Consider the following 20,896-nt stretch of genomic DNA (forward strand, 5'->3'; position numbering starts at 1 on the left):
TCTTCTGCCAGCGCGCCTCCCTGCATGCCAAGCTGTTTACTTTTTAACAATCAATTTCAGTGTCTTGATCCCACTCGTTGACTGGCTTGTTTATAAGGTCACTATGAAGACAGTGTGAAATTGGCAAAATAGACTGCAAATGGTTTTGTGTGTGTGTGTGTGTGTGTGTGTGTGTGTGTGTGTGGAGAGGGTGTTTTCAGTAACAAGTTTTGCCCTCCTGTATTCAGTAATTAGGATTGCTCCAGAATCTGGCAGAGTTTTTGGGGGCGGTTGTCATGGCAGCTATTATTCCTGTATGGGTCAATCTTTCTGATTCATTCATGCTGTTTCTATTAGCCAGCACTAGCTCTAGTAGCAACCCCTCTCTTTTTGCACTCTCTTATGAATAGTCACTGTCTCTAATTACATTTTGGCCTCTGCTGTTTTCAAACACATTTATTTATTTGTAATAACAGGGATTTGTCTTAATTATTCAAAAGTTGATTTTACATTTTCAAAGCTCTGGTAATACTATCACATGCAAGCGTTATATGCTGAATCATACTTCTGCGAAGATGAATATAAGCTTATCTGTGCAACAACCAAAGTGTGTTTATTAACTGACCATCCTGGCAACGTCCCTGGGCAGTTATTTCCAGTTATACAAATCTAGGCTTCTATCTGTTGGAATGGGGAGAGACTTGGAAGCTTAAAACTGAAAGCTATATTAACATTTCAAAAACGTATTTGAAATCACTAGTAAAAATCTCAGTATTAGTTTGTAGCATTTGGCTTAAAAAAAACGCCCAAAAAAACCATTTTTTCTGCTTGTTCTGGTTACTGCCCATGCACGCACATGCACGTATCTCCACAATGAGGCAGGATTTTTCCCTTGTGCAGCTTTACTAGTATTACAGTTGGTTATTTTTATTGAAGGACAGGACTCTCCCTGTCACCATCCTGAATATTATCGTCTTTCCAATTCACTTTTCAAGCAGTGAGCTGTCTCCTCCTCCTTTATAATGTATCTGGATGCAACATAAAGAACATTGAGGGGTTTTTGGGTCAGCGTAGCTCACAAAAGACTCAGAAGTCACAACTACATATTGTGGTTATCTGTGGACCTGTGCGTCGAGCAAATCCTGATCAGCTGTCTTGTAGTTCTGGGGATGGGATAAGAGCCAAAAACATTACATTCACAAATGGTGGCAGACACCTCTGCAGACATCTCTACACAACGCCTTCACATGTGCAAAGATGTGTAGATGCAGAAGTAGAATTCGGACTAAAAGAAAGATACTTTTACTTTTAAGATTTGTCTGCATTTGGTTTGTTGAAATGTCCCAGTATTTTGCTGTGACATGCTGTACACTGTACTGAGCCTTAACTGTATGCCAATAAACTTTGTAGAACTGGTGGAGTCAAACGAATTGAAAAGGTTTGTGTAAGAATAGATTCATTTTTTCTGTAAATTCTCTCACTGACTAATATGATGTGTTCAGCTCTACTGTGAATGCCAGCAGAAACACCTTCACATTACACTACAGTACACCTTACAAACTGGACAAATGGGGAATTTTGGCATATAAACACATCATTTCTAGCATGTTGACAAAAGATTGAAATCATGCTGAACATCACAGTGTAAATATAAGTGAATGGAAGCTGAAGCTTTGCTCAACATATGACTGCTAAGACTTTATCCTTTCAACAGACAACAATTTACTTTTTATAGTGATGTGTGCAGGGGTGGACAATATGACAAAAATATAACACCATGATACTTTAAGACATTTTCACAGTATACTTATGTGCAGCTTTTTTGAAGTTTGAAGTGTTTGAACAGACAAGAGCTAGTAGTGCCACATTCAAAGATTGCAATGAAAAAATATGAATACAATCTTTTTAGTTCAGTGTTTCACATACTGCACTGCTCTAAATCCAGTTAAACAGGGCTAATTATGCTCCCTTTATAATGAAACATGCAGTTGCTTTTTAGTACTGACCATGTCCACAGTATGCTCAGAATCTGCTCAGCATATTGTGACGTAATTACAGAAGATTAAATATCACATTGCCCACCACCATATGTGCTTTTTGAATCTGAAATGGCTACTTTGCACAAAGCATGAGATGGCTGAGTCAGTCTTAATGGGCTTAGATGGTGAGGAAAACCTTTATCGTAGAAAACCATAGTAAGCTTTGTCATGTACTGTTACTGCCTACCAGATACTCTCCACCTCCATTTTTTTTGTTTCGTGCCATATACTCTACAGTTGTGTAGCTTGAAGTAATATTTTAGACCGAATGAAACCTCTCTTTAATAGTTACTTTACATGTGAAGTGAAAAACATTGGCTTTTAATGTTAATGTAATGATTTTATTCCAGTTTATTCTAATTTATTTAATTTCTGTTGGTCCATTTGTCATGAATAATCCACACATTATAAAGGACAGCTGCCTTTTTAATTACTGTGAGAAGAATTGAGATATGAGGTTTTTTTCCGACACTGACTACATATGAATACACACTTCTATGAAGTAGTGGAGAATCTGCACTGTGCCATTTGACGTGCTCTGTGGCCTGTATTCCCCCCAGGTGCTTTCTGGGCAGTAGGGGTCTGCAGGAGTCACAGCCTGTCTGTAATGGAGTGATGTACCGATCAGCCAGAGGTCTAGATAGTCACACAGCAAGCATGTCGAGGCCTTCAGCAGCGTAATGTGGCATAAGGTTTAGAAAGGCATGCTGATGTACCTCACACACATACGTTTATAGCCTTCCGTCTTTCAGTTTGGATATAAAGAGAAAGTAGCATGTTATATTTATACCTCAGTCCAAAATTGTTGGTAGAGAAAATTGCTGGCATGTCAGAGCGGCTGAGAGAGATGGAGTGAGTGTAAAGAAAGTGTACTATTCTTAGGCACTGTTTATACTCCTGTGTTTCCCGCGTCTCTCTGCCTGTCAGCTATGTGATCCTCCACTTTCTGTCATTAGGAGAGAGAGATGTGTCAGAAAAGAAATGACTGAGAGGGATTGAGAGGCATTAAGCAGAGAGGGAGAGAAGGTATGAAAAGGCAGCGGTAGATGAAAGGTAAGGACTCAGATGAAACGTAAAGAGGAAGATGAGACAGCTCGATGTTTCGGAGGAGATGCAGTTATGCAGTGTAATAAGACTGTCATCATGGCGGCACATATTTTATTTCATAGCCACCGTTGCCATGGATACCGTCGCTCTGCTTTGGGATTCTTAAACATGGGTTTGAGGACCGGTGACTCACTCACTCATTCATTTGCTCACTCACTCACTCACCTTTTTCTATTTGTTATTTTCAGTCAATAACATCTAAAAAAGCCACCACTGAACCCTCTCTTTCTCTTCACACCCTCTCTCTACCCCTCTTTCATTCCTTCTCATCCTCTCTCTCTCTTTCTCTCTATAGCTGTGTCTGAAACTGCCCTGTTCACTATATGGTGCACTATTTGGGGGTTCTGCTATTTTGTAGCGGTGGCCGGAAGATCCAGTGCTCTCAATCCCGCAATGCACCACAATAAGTAGTGTGCCACAAATATACTGTAGTGGATAGGGGATACCCACAATGCACTGCGTTGTTCACTTTTAAGATTCATGCTCAACTTCTCTGAGTAGGATTACTGAGCCCAGCTACAAGGGCATCGTCTCCATAGACCTCTCTTCAGACCTGTTACTGTTCTCACGTGAGCAGTCTAAGTGGTTGTATTGGACAGGTGTCGTGATATTTTATAGTGCTTATGCTACAGACTCTGCTGTCGCACAGTGAATAGCAAACCTGTATGATGTAGTGTCTGTTTGGTACAGTCACAAATTCTGTTTCCTATAATAGTGTAGAGGACCATTTTGGACACGGCATATATGTTCCCCTTTCTGTCTTTCTCTTTTTCTTTCTCTTTCTTCCCATCTTCTTTCTCTCACACTTTTTTCCTTCTCTACCCATCTTCTCTCTCTCTACTCTGTTTTGTTCTCTTTCTCTCTATCTCTGTTTTCTCCCTTTTTTCTTTCTCTCTCTGACCAATTTCTTTCAAAGTTTTTTCTTAAATTTGTTCTTGAGGAAAAAAAAAATCTGAGCATGTTCTGTGAAACTAATAACATTTATAGAGCTAATAATAATAGCAACATTACGAAAAAAAAATCAGAAAATAAAGAATAGTAACAAATACAATAAGACAACAATAATAATAAAAATGTTAATAATGCTAAAAATAGTGCAGAGATAAACAAGATATATTTCAATTCTCATACACAGGGAGAAGTTTGTAGGTTTGGAGAGTGTTACTGTTCCTCAGGCATTGACGATGCCATGTATTTTGCGGTGCGAGACGCTGTGGAGAGAATTTGTGATTTTCAGATTGTGTTAGAATTTCAAAATTTGTTGGGATGGTTTTCAATTCTGTTGTAAAATGTTCTCAGGTTTGTGCTGAATTTTTCACAGTGAAGAGAGAGTGCAGTTCTGTCTCAGCCTCAGCCCTCTCACAGTGACCACAAGTTTTTTCCTCTTTGCACAGCCAGGATTTTTTTTTTAATCTGCCTGTTTTTATGTAAATATGAACCCTGTACTTGGTCAGGATCTGTCTCTGCTCTAGATACTCCATCAGTTCATATTCTCTGTTTAGGACGTGGAGTTCAGGTTGTGTTTTGGTGTCATTGTCCCAATAGGTGTTTTTGCTCTGTTTGATAGTTTGGTTTACTATGACTTAACTGTGTGTTAGGGGTCAGTAGGTTAGTTAATATTGGTGCCAGCTGACTGAGTGGGCTGGGTTTAGGACTGAGCTCCATGCTTTTAAGTGCTTCATACTGTGGTATATTTTGATGGATTTACTGGATTTTAGATGCAGCCAAAATGTTAAAGCTCTTTTCTTAATAGGTTTTATCAGTGGAAATTGGCCTCTCCCTCTCCCTCTCTCTCCCCCCCCCCTCGCGCTCTCTCTCTCTCTCTCTCTCTCTCTCTCTCTGTCCTCTCTCCCTCTCTCTCCCCCTCTCTCCCCCTCCCCTGGGAGGTACCACCTGGGACTTCATTGATGTCTTTTGACTTCATATAGTTACAGCATAACTGAAAAGCCTGCCCATTAGAGTTTTCTTAGAATGTGTGTGTTTGTGTGTGTGCGCACGCATTTGTTTAATATAGTCCACTGGAGCCCCTTTAGTCTCCGCTCTAGTGCAGCATACAGCATTACATCATGGCTATAATCAATGAAATACTATTATGACTCTGTTTAATACTTTAATGTTAATAATAAATTTGCAACAAAAGCAACATATTTACTGAACTGACTTAAAATGCTTTATAAGTTTATAACCCAGAACATCCTGCGGGTAGAAAATAATGAGTGTTGTAGACTTTGTATTGTTAGCAGTTACTCACTGGTGTTAATTTATTTATTTTTTTATATATTTGAAAAGAAAGCCCCATTGAGACTTCTCGTTTACTGGAGAGCACTGAGAAAAATAAAAGCTTGTCTTAAAGTTCTACTACTTTAAAACAGGCACTCATATTCTGTATCCTTACATACATAAAGGCTTTAAACGAGTGAGATGTCAATGCAGGGAGCTTTGGCTTTGTATTTCCTGCAAGCAGTCCAGCATGAGTGTGTGTGAGAGAGACAGACGCTGACTTTTTTTTGATAAAAGTGAGAGTTCGGTGAAAAAACAGATTTACTCAAATGTAGTAACTATTGTTGAGTGTCATATAGAGTTGCTTAGATGGATTCTGACTCTGTATAACATAATGTTATCTAGAAATGGCTTTTCATGGCAAGCAACAATCGCAGGTGGGGTGACAACCAATGCTCTTGCCCCTAAGACGAGCACAGTTGTAACCACTCTGCAACCAACTGCTTTGGGCTATGGTCCTTGTCTGCACTCACCCACATCTCTCTGTTGTAATGTGCATCACTGGAGTAGAGCATGCAACCCCCACAACACAGCCGAACAGCCTCCAGACCCATCATGCCTCCACACCCCAGGCACAATAGTAAACGTTTGTATGTTAGCACATAGATATTTTGTGTGTGTGTTTCGGCTAAACAAAACCATGAGAAATTGCATGCCACACCACACAATGAGTGTCACTATGGTGGACAAGCACGCGGGAGTGCAGGCAAGCTGCTTAGTTTCGCATAACCACCAGTTATCTTTGTCAGGATTATATTATTAGCTAATTACGCTACAAAGCATCTACAAGCCTATGAAAATTACATTAAAATTACATTAAATTACATAAAGTTAGCATTCATGTATGCCATGACATGGACTGAAAAACCATAACTAGTTCACTTAAAGAAAAAAAATAAAATAAATAAAACACAGTTGGATTTTGTGCTTATACTATGGCCCAATCCCATTTCTTCTTTTTTACCCCTACCCCTTGTTTTCGAGTGTCACCCTAACCCCTTGGAACTGAGTTACAAGGGGTAGTGGTTGAAATCTTGCCCTACGAAATGGGACAACGCTCAAATAAAAAAAAACATTGCTTCATTAACAGCTACTAGCGGTGCTCTGTACGCGACCCGGCCTGTCTTCAGTGAAAGCAAAGAAGGGAAAAGTTCAGTAACCTCGCTGCTGGGCTTTAGTTACATTTAGGGCATCATATGCGCCATGATGGTTGCGCCACTCGGGAGCCCATCATATTTTTTAATGGAGAAAATACTTACATTTCTGGGTTTCTTTGGTCGCTCATGCATTTTATTTTTTTTTTTCCTCATAACACTCTGTTTGGAGTGTGCCTCTGAAAAACCTCAGTTTGGAGGGCCATGTAGCCCTAACACTTCGCCCTACCCTTCTATCCCAACAAAAATTGGGACACCCTAACCCTAGAGGTGAACGTGCAAAACAGAGGGCTAAGGGGTGAAATGGGATAGGGCCTGTATAACTTTGTGTTCGCAATGTATTAATTACTAGCATGTTTTTTTTCTGTGGCACACTTGCAGCATATGTTACGTGCCCATCTGCTTCCACAAGCAGCCAAATTGTCCAAGTTTGTTTACACATACATGATTGCATGGACTGCTAATGCAACTTAAACTAACAGGATAAGAGACAAAAGATTCGCTGCTCCTTTTCTCTGTGCTATGATGGTGCAGTTGATTAGGTGAGGCTGTTTGGGGCTTTAGCCGTTCACACTACAAATGTTGCGGCCCTGGACTACCTCCAAAGGTGATCAGATCTCAGATCAGGTGTCTCCAGTGGGCCCTAGCGCTGTCCACTTATGATGGGATCCCACAAGACGCATGTTAATGCCAGGTATAATCAGGGCCTTAGACATGTAGTTTGCACAATGCTAATTGCTGGTGTGTAAGCTTCTGTTACTTGTTAGCTACGTTAGATCATAGCTCCTGTATAGATAGTACTTGCAAAACCCAGAAGAAACATCCCGTTCCTGCCCGATCCGTACTAAATTGATAAGTTATCTTGTAATTACCTTACAATAGTACTGCTTCAGTATACATATCACAAGAAAAATGCATTAAAAAACCACTACAAACAAAATTTTATCTGCGGTTCAGAGATGGCGTCTTTTTCACCATCAGCTAACGTTACATTATCAAACGTCATAAGTGCAAAAGTGAGTAATAGCTACGGATCTGTATTTGATGGGGTGATCGGTGTTAGCTTGACCTTAGCTTAAGTTATGTGAGCCCTGCTAATGTTTTTGTGTCAACTGTATTTATTGTTTAGCTAAAGCATAAGAGCTCTAAGTGAGACATAAACAGTTAATCATAAAAACAGTTATAACATAAACAGTTAAGCATAAATCAATTATCGGTCCGTGTCTACTGTCAATCATGAACAGTTCTCGACACTCAAATGATCTTTGCCCTCGTGACGTGAGACAGCAGGGATGCGATAAAGCTTACCCCTTCTTGTTTTTCGTTGCTGTTGTCACTACAGCTATCAACCAGGCAGCACACCATGGTTGTATTTCATCTGTCTGGATGTTTTATTAACGAACAGTGTACGAAACAAAGTGTAGAAAATAGGCCCCCTGCATCATAGTCTCACTCCCCTTTTTGCCCTTAAAAATGCTTTGCCAACTCATTAGCACTAAAAACAAAGCCTTTTTAATTAAAGCCCATTGTGCCAATGGGCCGGCTGAGATGAGAGGCTCTTTCTTTATTGTTTGCCTCGGTCCATACAGGGCGATCCTTTCTGAAACCCTGAATGTAAAAACCACAAAAATTAGCTGCTGTGTCAGTAGGACAATAATTAAAATAGTTAAAGCCTCTCTAAAAACAGCTTGGTGCGCTGTGAACTGTTCATGGTTGAGCTTAAAAGCCTAAACAGTGGAGCAATTCATTTCTCTGAGGTCTTTTAGTCTTATATACTCTTTCAGTGTTGAGATCTAAGAAAGATCATATGTTTATTCTCTTTTTCTTGTGCTCTCTCTCTCTCTCTCTCCCTCACTTACTGTCTCTGTTTCTCTCTCTTTTTCTCTCTCTCGTTTATTCTGGGTCACATCTGTAGGTGTGCTGTCACCATAGCAGCCGCTTGTCCTCTCCAACAGAAAGCCGATTATAATCATGCGTGTCATTGCAAATGCATCTGATCAAAAAGACACTGATTACTTTCACTTTCTCTCTCCCTCTCTCTCTCCTCTCTCTCTCTCTCTCTCTCCCTTTCTCTCACTCTCTGTCTCATTCTCCCTTATTCTCTCTTTCTCTGGGTCTCTGTTTCTGTCTCTCGCTCTCATTCTCTCTCTTTGTCTTTCATCCTGCCTGTCTCCTCTCATTCTGTTTATCTCTTATTCCCTCTATCTTGTCTGTTGTTTCACCATCTGTCCTGTTTTTTCTTTGCCCCTCCTCTCTCTCTCTCTCTCTCTCTCTCTCTCTCTCTCTCTCTCTCTCCCCCTTTCCCTCTCTCTCCTTATGTACCTGTCTGTCTGTGCAGTTTGTGACATTTGTGCTGTCCAAGCAGGGTCTTCCTTCTCTCCTCTTGTTTTTCACCCTCTGTCCTTCCTTCATCTTCTCACCATCTGCTCCGCTCTTACTGCATGCCTCTTATCCTTTCATCCTTCTCTCTCGCTTTCTGTCTCTCTCTTGTCTCTCTCCCTGTGTTTATCTCTCTTCCTCTCTATTTATCTGTCTCTCTATCTCTCTTCTCACTTTTCTCACTCTTTATTGTTCTCTGTCTCTCTCTCTCCCTTTTTTCCTCTGTGTCTCTCTTCCTGTTCTCTCGCTCTCTCTGATGATATTTACCAGTGTCAGTTTGAACTCTGTCAACATGGTCACATTAGTCAGTGCAGATTAAAACACGTCAAATCCCACTGGACTGAATGAAAGCCTGGAGTGAATGGAGGGGTGAAGGGGTAAGAGGAGGAAAACGGGGGAGGGGGCGTGAATAATAAATGGAGTCAGTCGGTGTGTTTGTGTGTTTGACAGTAGGATAAATTTTTGAATGGAAATCGTTGAGTGTGTTTATGAAGAACAGAGTGTAGGTGTTTCCGTGTGTTTGTGTACTTGTCTTTAGCACTTTGTCAGAACCTAACATCCTCATGGTGATAGGACAACATGACAGTTTTGTGAAGTGCGGACATTTCTGGAACAACTAAATGAGCAGAAATAGTGCTTGTGGTTAAGGTTAGGGACAGATTTAACTGTAGGTGTAGTATTAGTTATCTACAGTAATGCAGAAGTCCTCACAAGTATAGCAACACCAATGTGTGTGAGTGGCTTTGTGCCAAACAGAAAAATGATCAAACAGAACAGATAACATCTTTATACTTTACTATTTGTGAGCATGCATGGAAGAGCTTGTGTGAATGAGTGTGTGGGTCTCTGTACGTGTGGAGGAACATGTGATTGAGTGTGCGTGTGTGTCTATAAGGATGTTTGTGTATGTGAGCTTATGTGGATGTGTGAGTGTGGGAGAGTGCATGTGCTGCGTGCGTGTGTGTGTGTGTGTTTGCTGTTGGCAGGCTCACTGTGATATGGAATATGGAATTAGTAGGCAGCTCTGAATTGTGGAGAGAAATTGGATCAGATTACAGTGAATTTTGGCACCGGATTATTCTCAATCCCCTCAGAGAGGGAGAGAGAGAGGGAAAGAGACTAGAGAGAGAGGGCTGGGAAGAAAGACGAGAGATCAAAGAGTAGAGAGTAGATGGAGAGGGCGAGTAGAGACAGAGAAAGAATGGACAAGAGACGATAGAGGGACAGCGGGTGAAAGAGAGAGAGGATTGGGTAGGGGACCTTATTATAGCTAATAACTCAGTGATCTCCTAGCTGAAGCTTTTCTGGGTCATGACCTGTCTGAATTGCCCTGATATACATAATTACACAGCGTCCAGCATCACCATGGCGATAGCTTTCAGCTTTCTTCATTACGCCAGCCACTAAGTGTTCACTTTCTGCAGACAGCTTTCAATCTCTTTTTTTCCTCTTTGGTCACCATGTTTTTGTTTTTTTGGTTTTTTTTTCACCTTCCCTCAGCATGCTGTCCTTTTTTCTCTCATCCCTCACTTCCTCGCTCCTCCAAGTCTGGAATATGGAGCTTTACTTTGGCTCCCATCCAGGCCAGGAGTCGTGCTGATTCCACTCTTCCTCACCCCCCACCACAAAAAAAATCTTTTCCCTTCTTACCATTGGCGCCTTGCTGTTCCACAGAATTGGCCTTTTGCCTATGGATCAGTTCCACCAAGAGCTTGAAAGGTGCTGCTAGAAGTTCCCCAGTTACGCCGATTTAAGATCAGTTCTGCACTTTTTCGTATAATGGCTGACTGTAGGATTTGGATATAGTGAGCCAATCCCAGATCAGTAGAGAGGGGTGATTTCTGGCAGATGTTGAAAGGTTGCATAGAGTGTTATGAGTGAATGGGATTTCCCACAGGATTCAGAAAGCCTGCTTCAGAAATAGTGACATCAATTTTCCTCCCGCTGAGTCCCTTAGTGCCGAAAGCTGTTAACTGCATTACTCTCTCAGGGTTTATGGTATGTCCAGAGCAGATTAAAAAAGTGGATAGAAACCAAGAGGTGAGAGCAAAATGGCAGAAATTGACAGACTTATTCTTATAAAATTCTTAGTTCTCTATAATTTGATATGAGGCCTTGTTCAGAAAGTGCCAGAGCAAATGACCTTAGCTAGTCACTGGCTTGAGGCTACTCAGCTCAGCTGAGAATCTGGAAATGAACTGACCATAGGAATCTGTAATATTTTCAAAGTACGTGCTTGCCCATGGCTTCTACATCATTTTCAGTTTTATGAGTAATGATACTGAGGCCAGTTTCAGATGATCCTGCCTCTCTGCTGTTTGGTGACATCTTTCTTCTTGGGCTAAGTTTGCTCGGTGCCTTCTGTGGAAGAAGGTTCACAAACTACAAACACAGCTGGTTTTAGAGGTTTAATTCGATATTACAAATGTTTTGGGAACAGGTTATTAACTGATATACTATAATTATTTGTAACAGTTTTCCTCAAGTAATCTGCCATGAGAATCGATGCTGTCCTGTACATTAATTTTGTTATAGCTTCATTCTTTACGGTGTTTCTCAGTTGTTTATCTATTATCTCTATTCATAATTCTGGACATGTCCGAAATCTTATTCATTATTTTACAGCTTCTTAGCTTCCTTCTAATAAGTAGAAATGTGAAGTTGCACAGGAGTGGTTGTGTTTGATATTTTGAAGTGCTCATTTTGTCCTGTGCTAAATGCCAAGTGCTTTTTAGTCATGTTTTTTTTTGTTGTGCTATATAGGTGGGCTACGAGAACGCAGGCACAGTGGAGTTTCTGGTGGACAAACATGGCAAGCACTACTTCATTGAGGTCAACTCCCGCCTACAGGTGGAGCACACTGTTACCGAGGAGATCACTGAGTGAGTATCCAATCACGTAGAATATTAACATCACCCATAGTTACCTTAATGTATTCTCCATGGATACAGAAATAAAGCAGATGTTTATTTGATAGTGTAAGAATGGACTGATTTTAGTGTTTTAGCATTCACTCAGTACCACACTGTCACACAGCCTTTCTGTCTCATCATTCTGTCTCTACAAATGCTTTTCCCAGAGAGACTATTCATACTCTATTGTTTGTCTCTTCCTTTATGTACTTAATATGTAAATATTCTTTAGAAATATTTAACAGCACTTGGCTGAAGTGAAAGACAGTGGAGTGGCTGGTATGTGTGAATGTGTGTCTGTGTGGTTGTGCTGCATCGCCTTTGTGTAGCTGCTTGACTGTAGGACATGAAAATTAGAGCCTTTTTTTCAGTTCAGCGTACTTCAGCGCTTGTGAATGTGTGTGCCCTCACACACTCCGACAGGTGCATTGTCTCTAGAATGACTGTAAATATGCCACCTCCACCTTGAGAACTTGGTCAAGGAGAGAGAGGGATGAAAGAGGCAGGAGGAAAAGGGGGAATGAGAGATGGATGGAGAGAGAGAGTGAGTGAACAGAAGGAATCAGATAGCTAGAGAAACCAAATAAGCACTGGGGTTGGGTGCTTTAACGGTAATCAGTTATACCACTGTATTTCAAAATGGTGATGGTGTTTCAAAATGACATTTTTTCAGAGTAACCAGTGTCAAATCTTGTAAACAGACAAATAAACACATTACACCCTTTCACATTTTAGTTGGGGCGGGGTGGTGGACCAGTCTGCAAGATTTGCCTGAAAACAGTCACAGTCAGAGATGTCCAATATGCATTCCCATCCAACAATTAAGCACCCTCTAATCGCTTCTCAGATGCTATTGACCTCCAACTGTAGAACCAAATGGTTCCCACGGTGATGAGTTTCTTTTTATGTCTGATGTGCTGCTATATCAGCACCAGAAAATACCTAACAGGGCTCTGCAGTGTGAGCAAAATGCTCACATTTGCACCTTGTTTCAAAAATGCGACCACAGTTTTGATTCAGGAGCACCCATGCGGGAACAGTTTTTGACAAGAATTGTCTACCAAATCATTATGCGTGAATACAAACGTGCTGATTTCCAATGATGCGTGCCGCTGGCCTCGGATGCTACTAAATTTACAGGTCATGATGAGATGAGAAAATTAGCCTATTGACTCATAGTGCATATCACAAAAAGCCTAATTAATAACTTAATTAAATAATTAACCTGCACATCGGTCAAGTCTGGCGGTTTAGTTAAGAACTGCTGATTTACTGCTGACTCATGTCTTTTGCCTGTGGTCTCGTGCCAGTGAATGTAAAAAAGGTTAAAAGTTTGTTTTACTCTGCCTCACAGGAACAGGCAATCTTGGACTCACTGATACTTAAGCAGGCTCCCAAAATGGATGCTAAGCAAAACAGAAAGCAGCTAAATGGCCCACTTATACAATTTCCTCAATTAAGTATTCTATTAATATTAAGTATCATTTTGATTGCTTTGAGAAGTTAAAACTAGGAAAAGTGTTTTTTTGTAGAGTCTATAGGTGTGCTGTAAAGATTGCGGTGTCAGGGCTGTTTGATATTAAAATGCAGTATAAAGCAACATGCATACTTGCACAACTAGTGATGGGCATGTTTGTCTCTTTTCAATGAGGCAGATCTTTCGACTCCAAAACGGCTATTCATTCAGTAGCACTGAATTTTTTTTTCTAATTTCAAGATGAGCTGAGATTATTATAGATAATCTAATTTTTGAGCAATCTTAGTCTAGAATCTAATTAACAGAAACTTGTATCACAAAACACTGTTTCCATAAATGTGAAACTCTCAAGAAGTTACAATAAGAAATGTCTGTCCAGCAAACAGGTTTGCAGGCGAAACTAATAAATATGCTGGAGTGTGGTGCTGATTGGGTCTGTATCCTGCTCAACAAGCTAACGTTAGGTGGAAACTGCCCAACCCTATGATATACTCAGTTCATGATTTGATTTAATTCTCAGTTTTGGCTCCACAATTTGATATTCTCATGATATTTTGAACAACATCTGAATTTAACGAAAAGGACTGCATTCATGTGTTGGCACAGGTTTCCATTGAGACTTGAGATAGGAGGTGGTAGACCCAGAGTTGAATATGCTAGCGTGGGTTAAGTTGACCGTGCTGATTTGGATTAAGTTGATTGTGCTGATGTAGGTTAGGCTGAACATGCTGGTGTGGGTTAAGCTGATTGACATGGAGTGGGTTGAGTTGAATGTGCTGTGTGGATTGAGTTGATTGTGCAGGTATAGGTTAGAATGAACATGCTGATTGTGCTGGTGTGAATTAAGTGGTATGTCCTGGTGCAGGAACATGCTGGTCTGGGTTGAGTTGAATGTGCTGGTGTGGCTCAAGCCAAAAAACATGGTGAGGGTTGAGTTGAATATGCTGGCATGTGTTAAAATGACCATGCTGATTTGGATTAAGTTGACTATGCTAGTGTGGTGTGGATTAAGTAGTATGTGATGTTGTGGAACAAGCCTGCTGGTGTGGGTTATATTAAACATGGTGAAGTTGGGTTAAGTTGAATGTGTCGGTGTGGGTTAGGTTTAACGTGCTGGCATGAGTAACATTTAGCACACTGTTCTGGGTTAAGTTGATTGTGATGGTGTAGGTCAAGTTTGCTGTCACTGTCAAATGACCAGGCTTCAGTGCACATTTGGCATTGTGATGCTTTGTGTTGAGATGTACTGTTTCACCCTTACAAAAAGCACGTTTTTCAGAAAGAGGGGGAGAAGAGACTGAGGATATAAATAGCCCTCGCTTCCTCCGATAACCTATGAGCTGCACTGTAATGACACAGAGATGAGCCTGATATCGCCCTAGCTCTCTCTCACACACACACGCACACACATCAGACTGATGAGTGGAGTGATTGATGGCGCTCTCATCTCCGATTCCCACAGCCCCCCTTCCTCTGTATACAAATGCAAACAGATGCACACTGAAGCACACACACACACACACACACACATGCACACACACACTTATATAGGCATACATACACACTCTTTAGCATTTGTGAGAACAAGTTTGGGGAAATGGAGGTTCATATATAATAGATATCAAACCTGCCAAGTGCAATTGACACTGTCGCACTGAATTGGCTTCCACGGCTTCTGCTGCCAGCTCACATTTGCAGAGCAGAGACTGAAATACATCATCCGTCGATTTCTGTGGACATTGACCTGTCACTGCATAGCTGGTGTGAAGTTGTGAATGCGTGTTTGTGCGTCCTGGCGAAGCGTACAAACACAGCATTTGCATATTTCATTGAAATATTTTATAGGTATGTCTGATGTATTCATTCCAGTCTGACTGTAATCTATTGCTACTAATGTGTTATTTATCATTTGGAACTGGGGTGTAATAGCCACTGTTGCGGCCATTTGCTCTTACTTGCCTTAATGCTATAATTTAGCCAGTTGATTTTCACCTTACCCTAAATGTTGTTGATCAGCCAAGACATTTGGTGTCTAAAGTTTTCTTCTTTAGTTTTGCATTAGCGCTATGAGGCTAATGTAGGAAACAAGTAATAGAAGCATGTGCATCATACACTTACATAAAAACCACAATGAGTTGTTAAGTAAATTCAAATAGACTTGCTTTTGTGGTTTCTGACACTGACAATGACAATAAAATTAGATTTATTGGCCAAACCATTGATGTAAAGGGGAATTCCACTGCTTTTTTTGGAAATTTCAGCAGAGATGTTGAAGTCGTATGGCCAAAAATCAAATTCACATGACTTTTCACTTACCCCACATAGGGTCCAACAGCCAATACATGTTTGGTGTCCAGCTTTGCAGCTATGAGGCTAACGTTGCTGACATCAATAGTCACCCTAACTGTTTCCATAAATACAAGCCTAAAACTTCTCTTAACCCACACAAACCACATCCAGGTCTTAATTCATATTGCACAGACAAGTTGATGTGGTTGAAAACACTGTATGACTTACTGTGAACTATAAAAAACAAAAAACTTCACATAGTTAAATGGAAGTGCGTTTAGAAGGTCCATTTAGAACAACTGGAATCACTTCTTTCCAGCATAGTTTGCTATTATTCTGTGTAAGCCAACCAAAGATGTGGCTAAGGGAATTAACAACACAGACACATCGTTGGGTAATGCAAGTTGACAAGCTAAGCCAAAGCGACTGTACTGAGAAAATCAATACAGTGTCCAATTACAAATTTAAAGACCACTCGTTGTGCACGCGATCTTTGTTAGAACCTGAATATACGCATTAAACAGTGACTCAGTTGGATGCCGGACCCACATCGTAACTGCGCAGGACATGACAGCAGGTGAGCACAACAGAGAAGGAGAAAAAATAAACAGTGCTTAATTTGGATTTAGTTCTTTGAGGTGTCATCTGTAACGTTTTGCCTGGTATAGCGGTAGATTTTCAATATCCTGCTGGAGATCTGTAGGGAATTGTCAGGTGAAAAATGATCACCCCACACACAATTTTGCTCAGGGTAAAGTAGCCAAAAGCTACAGTTTTCATGTGTATATTTCAGGAGGAAATCTGTGGAAATGTACCAGGCTACGCACAAATTCAAACTCCACACCGCATTTACGTAGGTGTATCATTATTTGACATACAACTTCTAACTCCAGCTATAGTAAGCAAGCCGTATGTATTATTGTACTAAAAGCTATGTACCTGTGTAGTGACGTTTTGCAACGTGCCCTGGCACTACAGCCTCCCAGAGTTTGAAGGCACAGTAGTACCAAACAGCTGAACTTTAAGTAAATAATCCAGTTCAACTTTTATCTTAAATTTATAAATAAGGTCTGTACATTTTGCTAATTTTTTTAGTTTGCTTAGCTTATTGTTGTGATTTGAAGCGCATATATGAAGATTTTGGTTTGTATTTGTGAAAATAGTTTGGTGACTATTTGGAGTAAGTGGAAAATCATGTACAATTTATTTTTTTGCAAAACTGTTCCTTTAACAAAGTAATTCAGTGTGGTTTGATGTACGGATTTTGCTTAATTTTTGAAGGTGTCCGTGATCAATGGTGTCTCCATCTCTACAGAGCATACAGCCAATTCATTCACTCTGTAAAACAAGTGAACCTAGACATATCTTTCGTATGTAATATGGATAATGGTAAAATAGTGGTAAATCAGAAAAAATTACATTTTTTGTTTACGTGCTACTTTGCCTTAGAATGTTAATTCTCCACCCTGCATATGTTTAAAAAATGCATTTTAGGCCAGAAACTTGTCACAGGCATTATTCATAGGCTTCATATCCATTTCATGTTTTTATGAACCATCAAATGCTTCTGCGCTTTGCAATTCTGACTTGGTAAGTTTTCAAAAAATCTGTGGTGTTCCTGTTAACTGTGGTCTGGCTTGAGAAGGCTCTAATTATTGGTAAGATAGGTATTACATAGAGTATATTGCGTTTCTTTTCACTTTTCTCTCCTACTTACTCTCACATCGCTCCCTGTCTTTCTGTCTCTCTCGTCCCATAGATAGATAAGTGGTGCTATCATTTAGTTAACTGCCTGCAATTGAGAGGATGTCATGCTCATGTCCTCATCCTGCTACTCGTTCATCTCTCCCACTTTCTCCTTCTTATATCTATTTTTATACTCCTCTCATGCACTCAGCAGACGCTGCTGCACTTATCGCCCCTTGTATCAGACTCATCCTGTCTAGGATACTCTTTTTTTTTCCTCAAATGCTAGTCTACATTAGTAATTCTTGTTTTCAGTATTGCCTCTAGTTATGTTACTTTTGGTACACGCATATGCGCCAACAGCCAGATCTGGTGTATGGGGATGTGTGTGCTGTGAGCTGTCTGTGTGATAGCACAGCATTGCTGGTGGCCTTGTGAATATCAGTCTCTCCTTTTCTGTTCACCCTTCTACATCCCAGCAGTGGTAATAGCAGAGAAGCAGAACATCTGGGTAAATGAGGACTGCACACACCAATACACATACCCATCCACACAGCCCTCCCTGTTGCATTAGCTTGAATATTGAACATTTTCTCTGCATATTTCTGTAATTAGGTAGTGTATATATATATGTGCTTTGTATCACCCTGACATAATGTTTCAGACATAAGGCAACGTCTTCATTTCCATTTCATGTTATAACTTTCTGTTGAATGTTTTCTGTGTATATTTGCATATTTTTTTCTCCCCATATTTCTTACTTGTCAGAACAAGTATTTTCGATCTGTAAGCGTGTGTTTTGGTTGCGCAGGGCTTTAAATGGTTCTAATTTGCATTGATTGAAATGGAAATGAGATCAGTAATAGACACATTGTTCGTGTCATTAAGGCCTGAATGGGCACTGATGGGGTGACAATAGGAGAGCATGGTGCGCTAAAACAGATTAAGTGTTCACTTACCCAAACACTATGGCTCTCCTGTGGTGCCATCACAGCATTAGCTATTTAAGGACAAAAAACTGACCTGACATGCATACATGATTTTATTGTATGTGTGTTGCCCAAATTGAGTGCATCCATAGGCGCTTTTTGTTTATTTATTGCTTTCTTCATTCACTCATTACCTAAATAGTCACTTCATTTATTTTCTCTGCTTTGCTCATCAGTGGTTATTAGTTAGTTTGTTAGACTGTTTATTTGTTTGTTCAGATGTACATGGTTGGCTCAGGGAAAAAAGCCATTTTGCCACTTACAGTGACAATAATAAACATTTTCGTCTTTTTTTCTGTTTGTAACCTCTCTTTCCTTCTCTCTGTCACTCCCTTGCTTACGTTTAGCCCTTTCCCCATCACCCTTTTTCCATTATTCTGGTCTTTCCACCGTCCCCTGGTCTCCCAGTGTTTTTTTCCAACGTGCCTTTGCTATTATTTTTCTCATTGTGTTTGCGGTCCATTCCATGCCATCCTCTCCCCTCCCTGTCCTTTCTGCCTGTGTCTTGCTCTTTTTCTTTTCTTGTCAGTTTGTTTTATTGAGTGTGTGACCTCCCACTAACATTCTATCTCCTCTGTGCTGCTCCTTCTTTTCCTGTTCAACCCAGCGGCCTGTCCTGAGTGTGTGTCTAGGTGTGTGTAGAGCTGCACTAGTAGTATACTAGTATTGCCATTGCTTTAATAAAAATGTACCTCCTTCATTAATGGACAGTAATTAGTTGGTAATTTTCCTGAAGAAACAGAGTCCGACGGTATGATGGATATACTTGTTTTGCCACAGTGTTTAAATATCATTGCTGTCCAAAGAGAAACAAGTCTCCAAAATCATAAGTTTAAAGGAGAAGGCAAAAAAACTCTTACCTTTCAATATAAGTTAATATAAATAGTTGTTTTCCAAATGATTTTGGTTTCTTTTTGTACAATCATCATGAATTTTTCACGCGCCATAAAGGGCAGCTGTTGTTTTGAAATGGTGTAGAAAAATTAAAATCAACAAAAATGGAGATACATGGTTTTCTTTGGTGATATGCAGCACTGTGCAAAAGTCTTGGGCACTTAAGCAAATTGTTCAGAAACATTTATCTCAGCAGTTTGTGTGTTCTTCTTTGTAAAAACACAGTATGACATTAGTATAAATTAGACAGAATTTTAGAATATTCAAGTAGTCATTTTTGAGAACCTAAGAGAGGCGCTAATTTGCATATCTTCACGTATAAATATAATGGAATGGAACTTTTATCATTTAGTAACTTTATCATGTTTAACATCAGCAAACTAACTCTTCACAGACTTGCCATTTTCAATCTAAAAGGTATGAGGTGAAAAACAATGATGTCAGCTGAGATCAAAACAGACATTAGAATTTGTCTGTTTATCTTAAGTTGACAGTTTTTTTAGATTGGACTTCCTGTCTTGTAAATTCAAATCACATGTCAGCTGTTATGGATTTGAGCTCTGGGTCTGAATTTAATATAATACAGTAGTTATAATACAGTAATATGTAATGTAGTAAGATGCTGAGTGGCTGCACTGTGTATGGTGTCATCTGATGTGTCTGGTGTCCAGTATCCTGTAGCTTGAAGAGTCTTATTTTTTTTGGGATCGATGTTATTTTATTTGTTTTTTAAAATAATGCCTAACAAAATCATATATCAAATTTGACTTAAATGACCATCTCTAGTATGAATACAAATAAACATAAATGCTGTAAAAACTATCAAGAATAGTTAGAAGAAAACAGGTTTGGTTCCAGATAAGTGTAATGATTGAAACCGAGACCGAAACCACGATACAATGTCCAGTCTTGTGTTGCAGTTTTAGAAGAAACGTTGTGGTTCTGCCATCACTGCTGGTGCCGCCTCTTGAGCTCTTATTACGTTACTAATGTAGCAAAACTCATTTTTATTTCACACATAACACTATAACATATTAAATCATGAAATTATTTAGGACAAGTACGCTTTGTATATATTACACATTAGGTCCAGATGATAGTCGGCGATATAGTCGGATCAGTGATGGACAAGTAACCTGATAAGGAAGTGTAAAAGATGATAATCACTGTTTAGGTAAAAGAACTGAGAGAGAATTACCATTAAATTAATTTAGTAATTAATGAATTAACTAATTTACCATTAAACAGCTTGAAAAATATGTTGGGGAACTGGGTTTTATATTTAGGAAGTGCGCTCTCTCTTTCGCTCGCTCTCTCTCTCTCTCTCTCTCTCGATGTTAAGAAACTGCCTGTGTTATTTCTCTCTGCTACTCTAATGCTAGCATGGATTCCCCTTAATTTGCTTTACCTGAATGGAGTCAAAAATGAATGCAGATTTACTATGGAGCTTGAGTTTGCCTCAAAATGACTCACTGCAGCAAAAAATGAGCTAAAATGACAAAGTTAGCATAGAGCAGCTAAGTTACCTCTAACCTGAAAAGACAATTCCTCTGATCCTCATCTATGGCTGGTGTACAGTATTTTATGTATAGATTAAGTGTGGTTAGCTGAATTATGAAAATGCCGCTGTAACAGTGGAAATTGCGTTGTTGGGGGCTGGGGGTTCGGGTGGTGGTGGTGGTGGTATGATGTCAATAACTGCATTTTTTTT

At 39.9% G+C, this 20,896-nt stretch overlaps 1 protein-coding gene across 1 annotated transcript in view; it reads left to right on the forward strand.

Moving 5' to 3' along the window:
• pcxb (pyruvate carboxylase b) overlaps positions 1 to 20,896 on the forward strand; it is a 258,861-nt gene that overhangs the window by 35,006 nt on the left and 202,959 nt on the right. The window contains exon 8 of the mRNA XM_036597231.1: positions 11,702 to 11,820. Coding sequence (XP_036453124.1) covers positions 11,702 to 11,820 — 119 coding nt within the window. The remainder of the gene's footprint in view (positions 1 to 11,701; positions 11,821 to 20,896) is intronic.

The sequence above is a fragment of the Colossoma macropomum genome, unplaced genomic scaffold (assembly GCF_904425465.1).
Source record: "Colossoma macropomum unplaced genomic scaffold, Colossoma_macropomum, whole genome shotgun sequence".
In the NCBI taxonomy this organism is placed as follows: domain Eukaryota; kingdom Metazoa; phylum Chordata; class Actinopteri; order Characiformes; family Serrasalmidae; genus Colossoma; species Colossoma macropomum.